The sequence below is a fragment of the Megascapheus bottae genome, chromosome 22, assembly GCF_031878675.1.
Source record: "Megascapheus bottae isolate mThoBot1 chromosome 22, mThoBot2.hap1, whole genome shotgun sequence".
Classification (NCBI taxonomy): Eukaryota; Metazoa; Chordata; class Mammalia; order Rodentia; family Geomyidae; genus Megascapheus; species Megascapheus bottae.
In genome coordinates this window covers 8,030,684-8,042,883 of record NC_143530.1, presented here as the reverse complement: position 1 = coordinate 8,042,883, position 12,200 = coordinate 8,030,684, and the positions used below count along the sequence as shown (strand labels likewise).

General features: G+C 46.0%; 2 protein-coding genes across 4 annotated transcripts in view; one reads left to right on the top strand and one right to left on the bottom strand.

Annotated features, from left to right (window-relative positions):
- The first annotated feature begins 84 nt into the window (after nucleotides 1–84).
- Tomm6 (translocase of outer mitochondrial membrane 6) lies at nucleotides 85–1,262 on the top strand. 2 transcript variants are annotated; one of them, XM_090355688.1, is made up of 3 exons: nucleotides 85–314; nucleotides 705–805; nucleotides 1,018–1,262. In XM_090355688.1, exons 1-2 carry the CDS (start codon nucleotides 187–189, stop codon nucleotides 799–801), a joined length of 225 nt encoding a protein of 74 aa, XP_090211814.1. In that variant the 5' UTR covers nucleotides 85–186; the 3' UTR covers nucleotides 802–805; nucleotides 1,018–1,262. The 2 variants fall into 2 exon arrangements, with proteins under 2 accessions (XP_090211814.1, XP_090211813.1); XM_090355687.1 differs by having other exon boundaries at nucleotides 705–809.
- Nucleotides 1,263–5,875: 4,613 nt separating this feature from the next.
- Usp49 (ubiquitin specific peptidase 49) overlaps nucleotides 5,876–12,200 on the bottom strand; it is a 55,498-nt gene continuing 49,173 nt past the window's right edge. The window contains exons 5-7 of one of the 2 annotated variants that reach the window (XM_090355670.1): nucleotides 9,838–9,946; nucleotides 9,138–9,343; nucleotides 5,876–8,185 (exon numbers count right to left, since the gene is read on the bottom strand). In XM_090355670.1, the coding sequence (XP_090211796.1) occupies nucleotides 7,995–8,185; nucleotides 9,138–9,343; nucleotides 9,838–9,946 (506 nt within the window). In that variant the 3' untranslated portion in view covers nucleotides 5,876–7,994. The remainder of the gene's footprint in view (nucleotides 8,186–9,137; nucleotides 9,344–9,837; nucleotides 9,947–12,200) is intronic. The other variant, XM_090355671.1, reaches the window with a different exon arrangement.

The window sequence follows — 12,200 nt, the reverse complement described above, 5'->3', positions numbered from 1 at the left end:
GGGCAGCCACACCCCCAGCACACGCCCCACCCTCCGGAACGACTGAACCCAGTAGCCAGCACCGGCGACGGAGCCGGAACCGAGCGCCGCGCGGCCCCCTAGCCGGACGCCGGAAGTGCCGGACCGGAAGTTCCGCAGCCGCGGCGCTGTTCGGCCTAGGCTGGTGCGGAGGCCGCCCGTGCTGCGATGGCTTCCAGCGGGATGGCGGTGAGTGCTCCCGGCCCGGCGCATGAAGCCCCCGAGATTCCAGACAACGTGGGAGATTGGCTTCGGGGCGTCTACCGCTTCGCCACGGATAGGAATGACTTCCGGAGGTAACCGAGCCCCGGTTGGGCCTTGCGGCCCGCGAGCGCCGCCTGCGTTTGCCCGGCCCCGGGGGGCGGGGGGCGGCCCGCGTCCACGGGGATTCGGACCCTGGCAGCACTGCAGCCCCTTCGTGGCTCCGGGTTCTCGGCCAGGGCCTTGACTGGGACCTGCCACGTGGACATCTTTGTAGAATGTCACTTTCACCAGGGGACTGGGGAAAAGGAGGCACGAACACGCCGACTGGCCTCTCGGGCCCTAGGCGAGCGCTTAACTGGCCTTTGCCCCTGTGAACTCCACATTCCCCCGTGGGTGTGGAGCAGACATGTATGCGCCTCGGTGACGATAGGTGGGGATATACATGGCCCAGGTTTAACGAAATACGTTCGTTCTCTACCCAGGAACTTAATCCTCAATTTGGGACTCTTTGCTGCGGGAGTTTGGCTGGCCAGGAACTTAAGTGACATTGATCTAATGGCACCTCAGCCAGGAGTATAACCAAGTAGGTAAGCACTTAACCACCGTTCTAAGAAGTTCTAGAGGCTGAGAGAAACAACAGTGAGCTGTATCAACTATTCACAAAATACAAGGGGTAGCGCAAAATCCTTGGCGGTTTCTAGTTGTGCATTTCTAGACATTCAGGAGTTTAAATGGGTTTACATTCCCAGTGTTTCCTAGTGTTTTTATCTAATGCCACCTGTTATTTGATTGCAGACAACCGGAATTCCTGTGCTGCATGCAAACTTTCCGAAACAGTATACTTTATGACCACCACAAGATAATGCTTGATGGCAGCTGAAGTTTCTCCTTTCTTCTTTTCTAATACGCAAGTGTTTCCTTGGTTCTGTAAAAGTTATGTACATAGTTGTGTTGTTTCTGCAGGGAGTGATCTTTGCTCATGTCCTAAAAGATTAAGAATGGTGTTAAAACAAATATTTGAAATAAAGAGTGTACACTGAGACAGCTCTTTTATTTTTTTAATAAGAAACTTTGATTACAAAAACAAGGTGTAAAAAGTCAAGATTTACAAAAATCATAAAAACATGATTTATATGTCACACTGACAGGAACAAGCCCCCAAACATGGACTGTAAGAGGTGGGTTGCCTCATAGTAAAAGAAATGGAAACTGCAACCACCCACTACACACTGATGCTCACATTACATGAAGCTTATTCTTAGGAATTTCCATTGTTGAGCCTTTTGGTGTTGCATAGCATTTTAGTGCACCAGGTGGTTTTTCCAGGCACCCAGGAGGCATTGTTCTTGGAACAGAGTGAGGTTTGGTGGCAGAACGAGGGCAGGTGCGTTACGTGGAGGCAAAGGTAGCAAGCCTTGGCAGTGGGCACAGTGACACTGCTGAGCAGCTGCTTGCTTCCTTCATGGGAATTTGATGGATGTACATCCTAAAATTCATGCTAGTGTTGCAGTCAGGGGTTCTTTGGAAATGGAAAATGTAGAGAACTGGCATGGAAAGACTAGGTAGCCATAGAGAGATGGAGCTGGAGATAGGTCCTTATGGTAATTTTTCCCAGTGGATTTACTCTGTGGGCCTGGCATGGAATTAGGGACACAGGAGAAAGGCAGGTTAGTACTAGACTACCTTAGTGTAAGTGTTAAGAGATGCTGCCTTTAGAAGTAAAGGCAAGCAGGACAAAACCGCCTACCTCGATTTTTCTGGCATAAATCTTTACTAAAGCTATTTGAGGGCTGGAGGTATAGCTCAGTGGTAGAACATGTGCTTTGCATGCACGAGGACCTGGGTTTGATCCCCAGCACCAAAAAAAAAAGCTGTTTGAGAACTTTTTTTTTTCTTTCAATATAGGAAAAACAAAGACTTCCTAGCCACTTGTGAATATTCATCAGCTATATCCTATCTGATAGGAACACACAATAAGCATGTGTGAATTGAAGCCTGGAGATGGGGCAGGCTGGATATAAAGACAAGACCCTTTAGAGTCTATACTGGGATCACAGATGCTCTGAGAAGTATATTTCATACTGAGAATGAAGCCCATTTATTTTTTGGTCAGCTACAGGACTTGAACTCTGAGACTGAGTGCTCTACCACTTGAGCCACAGCACCACTTCCAGTTTTCTGGTAGTTAATTGGATCGAAGAGTCCCTAGGACTTTTGTGCCTGGGCTGGCTTTGAACCTTCGTCCTCAGATCTCAGCCTCCTGTGTAGCTGGGATTACAGGTGTGAGCCATCAGGCGCCTGGCTGAAGCTTAGTTTTGAAACTATATTCCCCACAGGGGTGACTAGAAGGCATATTTTAAGCCACTGCATAGATGCAGAACCCCATCAGATCTATATCAAGACCTGCTAAGGTTAAAAAAAAATTGCCAGCACCTCCTTTCTGTTCTTTATAAGAATTCAGCCTTAGATCCTTAAAGTTTGCTACCTGCTGTGCTCATATTTGAGAACACTTGCTTTGATCAAAATATTCAAAGGTGAAAAACAAAATCAGCAAATTCTTGCAGCTTCCAAAATAACAATTAATTCAAAATTTAATATGTAGCTTCAAGAAACCATGTTTATAATTGATTGGCTTTTAAAATCATAATGCTGGTTGCAGTAATGTTCATTACTCGAAGTGGTAAGAATTTAGTAAACAAAGCTACCAAGTTTGCAATTCCCAGAAATGCTGAGGAACAATCATTCGACTGATGGGGCCAGCTTCTATCATTGCCAGCAGCACATCTCCAGGGGAAGTGAACTTTAGATCTGTTTTTCAGCAACTAGCTAATTAACATATAGTGCTCCCCAAACCTTTTAATTGGATCTTATTCTTTACAATGGTGGATATGGAAACTATGGCCTCAAGCATGCTAGGCAAGCACTCTGCCACAGATCCACATTCCTAGCAGCTAGTCTAAGAATAAGCTGTATGTCTGAAAAAAATTGCTGTAGCAATTGTTACAGTTGCTCTGGTATCATTAGAACATGTGTAGGTTGAATAGTACACAGTAGTTAAAAGTCTAGGCCTGGCTAAGAGAACATCCTAAACAAGCTATCAACACAGTCCTATTCCCAACGGCATGTTGTAGCTTTAGCCTGAGATCTGAGGGCTGAGGTTCAGAGCCGGCCTCAGCAGAAAAAGCTGAGAGCCTCTTATCCACAATTACACAGCAAAATACTAGAAGTGGTGTGGCTTAAGTGGTAGAGCGTCAGTCCTAAGTGCAAAACCTGAGTGAGAACATGAATTCAAGCCCCAATACTAGCATTAAAAAAAAAAATCACTACGAAGATGAATACTCAGCTGATTAAAAAACTTAAGTAGTAGGGCTGGGAGCATGGCCTAGTGGTACAGTGCTTGCCTAGGATAAATGAAGCCCTGGGTTTGATTTCCTCAGTACCACATAAACAGAAAAAGCCAGAAATAGTGCTATGGCTCAAGTGGTAGAGTGCTAGCCTTGAGCAAAAGAAGCTCAAGGATAGTGCCCAGGCCCTGAGTTAAGCCCTAGGCCTGGCAAAACAAAAACAAAAAACTGGACCAAGGAGTTTAGTCTAGTGGTAGAGTGCTTGCCTAGCAGGCATGAAATCCTGGGTTTGAGTCCTTGGTATCACATACACAGAAAAAGCTGGAAGTGGTGCTGTGGCTCAAATGGTAGAGCACTAGCCTTGGAGAAAGCTCAAGGACAGTGCTTAGGCCCTGAATTCAAACCCCAGGACTGGCAAAACAACAACAAAAAACCCCAAAAGCTTAGTGGCCATAGGAAGTTTTATCTTGGAGATAAAACTCTTCATTTAATTAGTCCAGTTAACTAGGTTGAGGGACCCAGTTATGGAGTGTGCTTTGTGAAATTCATGAGCTCAGTAGAAGTTGGAGTAAAATTAACAGGCTTGGAAGAGCTCCAAGTACTAAGCCCATTGCAGTAAGCACCTGCGGAAAACAGCATGGGGCTAGACCAGGGCCTCTGGCACCATTCTCTTTGCAGGTTAGTCTACAGGTTCACATGGAAGGGATTATTTTCTACATTGCTTCCTGATATTCTGTGCAAAAGAACTTCAGAGTCAATGAGCATAGCATTTCTGGAGGAACCATTTTTGTCTCATCTCCACCAGTTTGCCCAACATCAGTCATGGTTTTGATAAAGACTAGAAAGCCTTTTCTGATCATTGTGCTCTCCCAACCAACTGGAAAAGCAACCCTTCCACTCACATGCTATAGCCAGATAGGGATGCATTACAGATTTAGGAAGAGCCATTCAGACTTTTCCTGCCCAACAAGGCCAGAGTAAACACCAGTGACATACAAGAAGTGGCAAACAACAATGGCAAATCTAGTCAGTCACCTGATGAAACATCACAGATACAAGCAGTTCAGACACTACAAGAAGATTTAGAACAATCTGCATTCATACGTAAGATATGAAATGCTTTTAAGATATATGACACCAAATGTCCTTTAAACACTACAGAGATCCATTTTGCCATTTGAAATGACAAGGAATCATTTCCCTTAATCTTTCTCATGCAAACCATAATTGAGTACAAGGCACCAAATTTTATGAATTGTATAAAATTAGTTCACAGAGCTTTATCAGTAATACAAACTTCCCTCTCCCTCCACCCCCACCCATTTCCCAACCAAATTATCACTGCACCTCTGTGGACCTCTCCTGGCTTGCAGTTTGCTGGGGTATGACCTCTGCTTGTCAGCCTGCCCCAGCGGTTCTTCTTGCACTTGGCAGAGGCACAGGCAGAGTAGGGAGCTCATACAATCATTGACTCTAGAAGCCTTGCCATTAGAAAAAAAAAAATAAACTCTGCTATTGAGTCCATAGGACACATTAACACTTCTACAGCTTTCAATTTTGTTCATGACATTTTAAGAGACATTTGGAAATTCTTTCCAGCATGGCACTGCCTCCCCTTTCCAATCTCAGCCCATAAGGGGCTAGATCAAAACACAAGAGGTGGACCCACCATTTAGTAAGACATTCCATTCTTGGCCACCAGGGCCTTCCTAAGTATTTCTGCACTAGTATGGATGCTAGTCTCAGAGGCAAACACAGGTTTGAAGGTCAGGCTAGACTGAGGTAAGAAATCTTTGAGGGCCAGGGTGCATTCATCTTGGCTGACTACAGAAACAAGTAAACAGGCCAGCCAACTACAGAGGGCTATTTGAGGACTCAACTGGAAGAGAAGCAGCTCCATAAAGATGGGCCGGAGACCAGGGGTGTGACGAGGCAGCAGTGGCTCACCTTCCACCTGTCTTTATTCTCTGCTCTGTAGAAAGTAAGTGGCGAAAGGCAGAGGGACATTCCTTCCTTACAACCCTTGATGTATCCAGTGGAGAACTCTTGTCATGAAAATCTCCCTAAATAGTACCTTCCTATATGTCTCGAGCTGGTGCTTCTGGTAGCTGAGGGATTCCTGACTGCAGTGGTACCTTCCCAGCAGTGGACACACTGATGCTGGTTTCTCTTCCAGATCACTTTAGGTAATTCTATTAGTTTGATACATGGCTCAGCTGAATTAAGCATTTCTTTTAATTTCAGAAAATCCCTAATCTACTTAATAATTATAGAATCTGGTATGAAACTAATTTTCATTTTCCATTACTTTTTTTTTTTTTGCCAGTCCTGGGGCTTGAGCTCAGGGCCTGAGCACTGTCCATGGACTTTCTCAAGGCTAGAGCTCTGTCACTTGAGCCTCAGCACCACTTCCGGCTTTTTTCTATGTATGTGGTACCGAGGAATCAAACCCGGGTCTTTGTGCATGCTAGGCAAGCACTCTACCACTAGGCCAAACTACTGGCCCATCCATTACATTTCTGTGTTTTTAGTATTTCCCACTGGACAGCAGAGATGAAGCAGATGCTCTATCAGTTCTTCTCTATTCTAAAGTTCTCTTTCTAGAATAGTAATCATAGATTCCTGATGAGGTGCCATTGTTTCCTTTTCCTTTTTACTCTCCATTTTTTTTGTTTTAGTTCTCCCCTTTCCTTTTTAGGTCTCACTGTGTAACTCAGGCTGATCTTCAACTCACAATCTTTCAAGTGCTTGGATTACAAGTGGGTGCCACCACACCTGGGTCATTTATTGTTCATGGCTTTCCGACTGCCCTAATAAGTGATCACCTGCGATGCCATCTTAGAAATGTGGACCTCAGGCTCTGGCAGCATGGGCAGCTGGGACACTTTAAAACAGTGTCCAGGAGGGTAAGCCCAGGCAAAGCTTACACAGAGAGGCCTGAAATAGACAATATAAACCAAACAGCATAAAAATGCCATACGCTCTCGCTTCCAAATAAAAGCTAAATATAGAAACCTCACAGTGCTGGGAAAAGCAAGTTCAGTCTAAAGTACAGTCACTCTATCCCAATCAGGGTGAGCCACTTTCTGTCTAGATCTCTTCATGTCTCAGTGCTCTCTGACAGGTCCTAGAGGAGAGTTCATCACAAATGAGGTCAACAGCAAAAGCTACAGATATGCCTGTGAAATGTGGCTTATCAAAAACCGAGAACACTAGAACCCTTCTCCTTCAGTCTTGCCCTTCTCACATCCACTCTACTGTACTTCTACCTGTATTCAAGCATTAACGGGCCTGGGGCTCACTGCACAGCCACTGCAATGAGGCTGGGCTTTGCCCTCTGGCACTGCCAAGGGGAACCATGCTGATGGAAGGAGGGGCTTATTCCGGTTTCATTTCATTTAGAAATGCACCCCATCAAGTACTACAGCACAGGGCACGCTTGCTGGCTTTTATGATGGACTGAAGACAGGTAGGTAAAGACACAGTAGAGTAGCAAACTGGGAAGGAAACAGGCCAGGGCCTTCAACAATACCTGGGCATCTAGGAGTGAAGTCTAAGCAATGCCCAGGCCTGTACAAGCACTCTGGATGCAGAAGAGAAGCCACATGTCACAGCAAGATGAGAACAGGCAGCAGACACACAGAGAAGTCTTCCCACCCTCACTGCACCGGGAGAAAACCTCAGAAAATGGAACCACAGACTAGCTGAAAGCAAAGTACAAGCTTGCCCTAGACCTGAACCAGGGATCTGCTACACACAGTGGGAGAGCCAATACCTTTGGCTCAGCATACAACTAAGAACACATTCAAGTCTGCTTCCTTCTATGAACTGCCCCTGCACTGAAAGGAAGTGTGGAACAGTTAGATGACAGCAAGCCAGGGAGGGCATTATCCGTGGAAACTCTATGCATCTCAGTCCACTCTTCAACTGCTACCCTCTAAAAGGAGAGTATACAAGTTTTCACCCTTACCCCTCACCATGGACCCATCCCATCTCACAAGCTGCCAGCCCAGCACCCCTCTTCACAGGCTCTGTCCAGCACTGCTCTATGGAGAGCAGTCTTCTGGTGCCGGGAGGAGGTCCTGACGAGGCGGGGCCTCATGTAATGGACAGAGAGCATGGACACTCTCCTGGCTGGCTTGCCAACATACCTCCACCACTTCCTCCTCCCGGATCCTCATCAGAGCAATGATGGAAGTCTTCACAGAAGTTACTCCTTTCGCTGTTTTATGAAAGGAGGGAGTTTCCAAATGCATTCAACACAGAGTGACTACAAAGTGTTTGACAGGACAGGAATCGCCTTCTACTCTAGACCCAGTGAGGCAAACCTAGTCATCTGCTTCTGTAGTAAGCCTTATTTCCTATGAGAGGAAAGGTGTGTGGCCATCAATAGAGTCAAAGCGAGCCAGTCTCTGATACGCTTCCCAGTCAGGGGGATGTCTGTGGTCTGCCTTCATCCTTGTTGCTGGACTGCACCTGAGCTTGGAGTTGGGGTTCTGAGAGTCTTGCATTTCCCTGCACTGTTCTTTGAGTGTAAAAAAGAATGTAGGCCTGGGTTTTGCACACTTCCTCCACACTGCATACATTCAGCTTTGAGTCATTGCAGTGAACCCAAAAACCTAGGAAACCAAAGGAGAGAAAGAGAAAATAACTACCCAATTCATATTTCTAATCAGCTGCAGAAACAGGAAATGAAGAAAGGGACAAAGGAATACAGGAGAGAGCTGCCCTTTGATCACCGGTGGAGGGAAGGGACAAGTGAAGGAAACTAGACTTCCTCATAACCACTGGCTTTGGCCCCACCAAACCTGACCACAAAGACTGCTTAGTGTCTATTAGAACTGCCTGAAAGGCAGCCAAGATACAGGGGACTATGATATGGGGAGAGGTGGAGAAAATGGAAATGGGGGAGAGGTAACGGAAACTGGAGGGTAAGGAGGCAGCTATTTGCTGCCCCACGGGCTGAAGGGTTCAGGATCAGGGCACTGCTGGAAATTCACCCTCAGCTTACCCCTCTCAAGGCAAAAGTTGGGAGGCTCCACCCTGGGACTAAGAGTGTAAGTTCCCCTGGGAGGTGGGGGGACTGGGGCTGGCATCCCCACATGCCCCAGAGTAAGGGAGGTAAGTCAGGACACAGAAAGGACTCAGGACACTGGAAGGACTCTGTAATGGCCTCAGCTTTAAGGCAGGCAAGGCTGTGAGTTTGCACAGGTGCTCCTGGTCATGCATAGCTGAGGAGGAAGCTGAAGTGCAGAAGTGCACAACCACAGGGATGGGAAAATGACTAACCACTACTGCTGACAGCACTCCACTAGTCTCCAACATGGATCGGGCACGGATCTAATAAGCACTTTTTCTGAGCCAGTTCCTTTTAGCTCTTAAAACCACCTTATGTGGCTACTTGCTACATATCCCCAACTGAAAACAAACGTTCATACTTCTTTCCACTGGATCTGAATGTACATAACTCCCCTCTAGGTAACCCAGGGCATAGAAATAAAAGGAAAGCGAAAATGTGAGCACACCAACCCTTTTCCGTGTCCCCCGCCCCACAGAGTAAAGCGCACGCACCTCCCTCTGTGTTGTAGCAATAGGCTGTGTAGTGTCCTGAGCCAAACCCTTTCCCGTGATGCATGACCACTGCGGAGAGATCATAGGCAAAGGTCTCTTTGTCAAGAGAGGAGAGCATGTCCCTGCAGCAGTAAGGTTCCATGGTTAATACCTGGTCAAAGGCGACATGGACCCCAATCTTCTCTCGATGATTACGGCCAGACCACCTAGAACGTGACAGACACTTCTTACTAGTGAAGACTGGGACATGTGAGCAGAGGGAGAGTTAGGAAAAACAGGGAACCAAGTAAACTCAACTTTTTAGCTCTGGTTTTCCAAACAATAAGATGGTAATAATCAATACCCAATGTATTCGCTGTGAATATTCTATAAAATATTGGAACCTACAAATCCACAGCCAGCGATCGATTTATATTCTTACCTGTCATCTTCTCACGAATTACTTTATACTTCATCCTAAAGATGAATCTAGAAGAGCCTGAGGCACCAATACCAGTATGGGCCACACTGTGAAACAGGGCCACAGAGCAAAGCCCAGTCTTCTGGCTCCAGTACCAGCTCATCCATCTATCAGTGTGAACCATTCAGTCTCCACGGAAAGCTCCAAGTCTCAAAGAACAGGTTTGTCCTCCCAATACCAGAGGCCTCTGCAGCCATTCCCACAGCTCACAGCCATCTGGAAGTCCCCACTCAAGCTCACCTGAATCTCTTAAGGTGCAGCCGGAGGACCTGAGGTAGTCTGTAGAGCATTAACTGCTTTCTAGCTTCAGTCAGAACAAGGGGTTTTGGATTGGACTTTCGCCGTTTGCCTGCATAGTTTGGAAAGGCATAAGACAGGTTGTGAGGAGTCTTACTTCTTTCATTTATGACAGAAACAGTGACTTGCCACAATATACATTCCCTTTATTTCTCAACATTTCTTTTTCTTTTTTTTTGTTGTTGTTAGACCAGGGCTCAAATTCCATTGCTGATACTTTGCTCATTGACTGGTGCTCTGCCAACTGAGCCATACCTCCAACCCCATTTCTTAACATGTAAAACTCAATGGGGGATGGGGGGGAGCTGTGGCTTAGTGGTAGAGTGCTTGCCTAGCATGCATGAAGCCCTGGGTTTGATTGCTCAGTACCTCATACACAGAAAAAGCCCGAACTGGTGCTGTGGCTCAAGTGGTAGAATTTTAGCCTTGAGCAAAAAGAAGCTCAAGGACAGCACCCAGGCACTAAGTTCATCAAGCCCCAGGACTGGCAAAAAAGAAAACAAAGAAAATAAAGAAAGGAGTCAAGGTCCCTGAAGAGCATGCAGTGACGCTCCCAGCCCCTGAATGCCCAGACTTCTACTTAACAGAAAAACACAAATATATCTCATTCTAAATTTACTGCAACAAGCAACCAAATCAAATCCTCAGACATTTACTGTCAAATATTTACTACAAACATGTAGGTTGTTGGTATGGGCTCAGGTTGGTGCACTCCAGATGCCCTGATTTATTGACGGGAATGGAAGGGTGGTACTACAACAGTGTGCATGCAGAGCAGACTAGGCCAGGGCTCTATGTCTAGATAGATTCCACTTAAATTGTGAGGCACTGTGATATAATTTACAAAGCTTTCTGTTTTTTTTGTTGTTGTTGTTTTGTTTTTTACCAGTCCTGGGCTTGAGCTCAGGGTCTGAGCACTGTCCTTGGACTTTCTCAAGGCTAGAGCTCTACCACTTGAGCCTCAGCACCACTTCTGGCTTTTTTCTATGTATGTGGTACCGAAGAATCGAACCCGGGTCTTCATGCATGCTAGGCAAGCACTTTAACCACTAGGCTAAACTCCCGGCCCCCCTTTTTTTTTTTTAACTAACAAAGTAACTCTTATGGAAGAATAGGAATGAAATAGATCATTTCCATGTATGAAAATAGAACAGTGAAGTACATTCAAATTGATTTAGGAAGTGGGTAAGATAAGAAAGAAGGGGCAGGGGCGGGCGTGGCTTGCGCCTGTAATCCTAGGTACTAGGAGGATGAGATCTGAGGATCAAGGTTCAGAGCCAACCTGGGCACAAAAGGACCTGAGACTCATCTCCAATTAACCTCTAGAAAATGGGAAGTGGAGGGGCCGGGAGTTTGGCCTAGTGGTTAAAGTGCTTGCCTAGCATGCATGAAGACCCGGGTTCGATTCCTCGGTACCACATACATAGAAAAAAGCCAGAAGTGGTGCTGAGGCTCAAGTGGTAGAGCTCTAGCCTTGAGAAAGTCCAAGGACAGGGCTCAGGCCCTGAGCTCAAGCCCAGGACTGGCAAAAAAAAAAAAAAAAGAAAAGAAAATGGGAAGTGGGACTTGACTCAAGAATAGGGTGGTAAGAGCTCAGGGACAGTGCCCAGGCCCAGGGGTAGGGTGGTAGCCTTGAGCTGCAGATCTCAGGGACAGTACCCAGGCCGAGTTCAAGTCCCAAGACCCACAAAAAAAAAAAGGAGGGGGGGGTGACTGACTGAAATACATAGTATACATGTACAGAAAGATCACAAGCTGGGCACCAGTGGCTCAAGCCAGTAATGCTAGCTACTCAGGAGGCTGAGATCTGAAGATCAAGGTTCAAAGCTAGACCAGGCACAAAAGTCGGTGAGATTTATCTCTAATTAACCACTAGAAAACTGGAAGTGGCACTGTGGCTCAAGGGGTAGAGTAGTAGCCTTGAGCTTAAGAGCTCAGGACAGTGCCCAGGCCCAGAGTTCAAGTCCCACAATCAACCAAAAATAAATAAATAAATAAATAAAAATTCATTTTTAACAAATGAATAATGGAAAAAGTTTTCTCTCTTTCCCATCACAAGCCTGTATAAGCATTTACTGGTATAAAAAAGGTAAATGGATGAGAATATAAAATGAGTGGTCCACTGAGAGGCCTGTTCATTGAACCATTGCTATCATGGTCTCAGTGTATGATGGATTTGGCCTCTGATTTTAAGTCTCTTCTGATTATTTGTTACAGCTTTCTGTGACAACAGAAGGTAACTGTGTCACTGCTCACAGCCGACTGTCAGGAGTGTGCAGCCAGCGTGAGCAGTGAACATGTGGAAC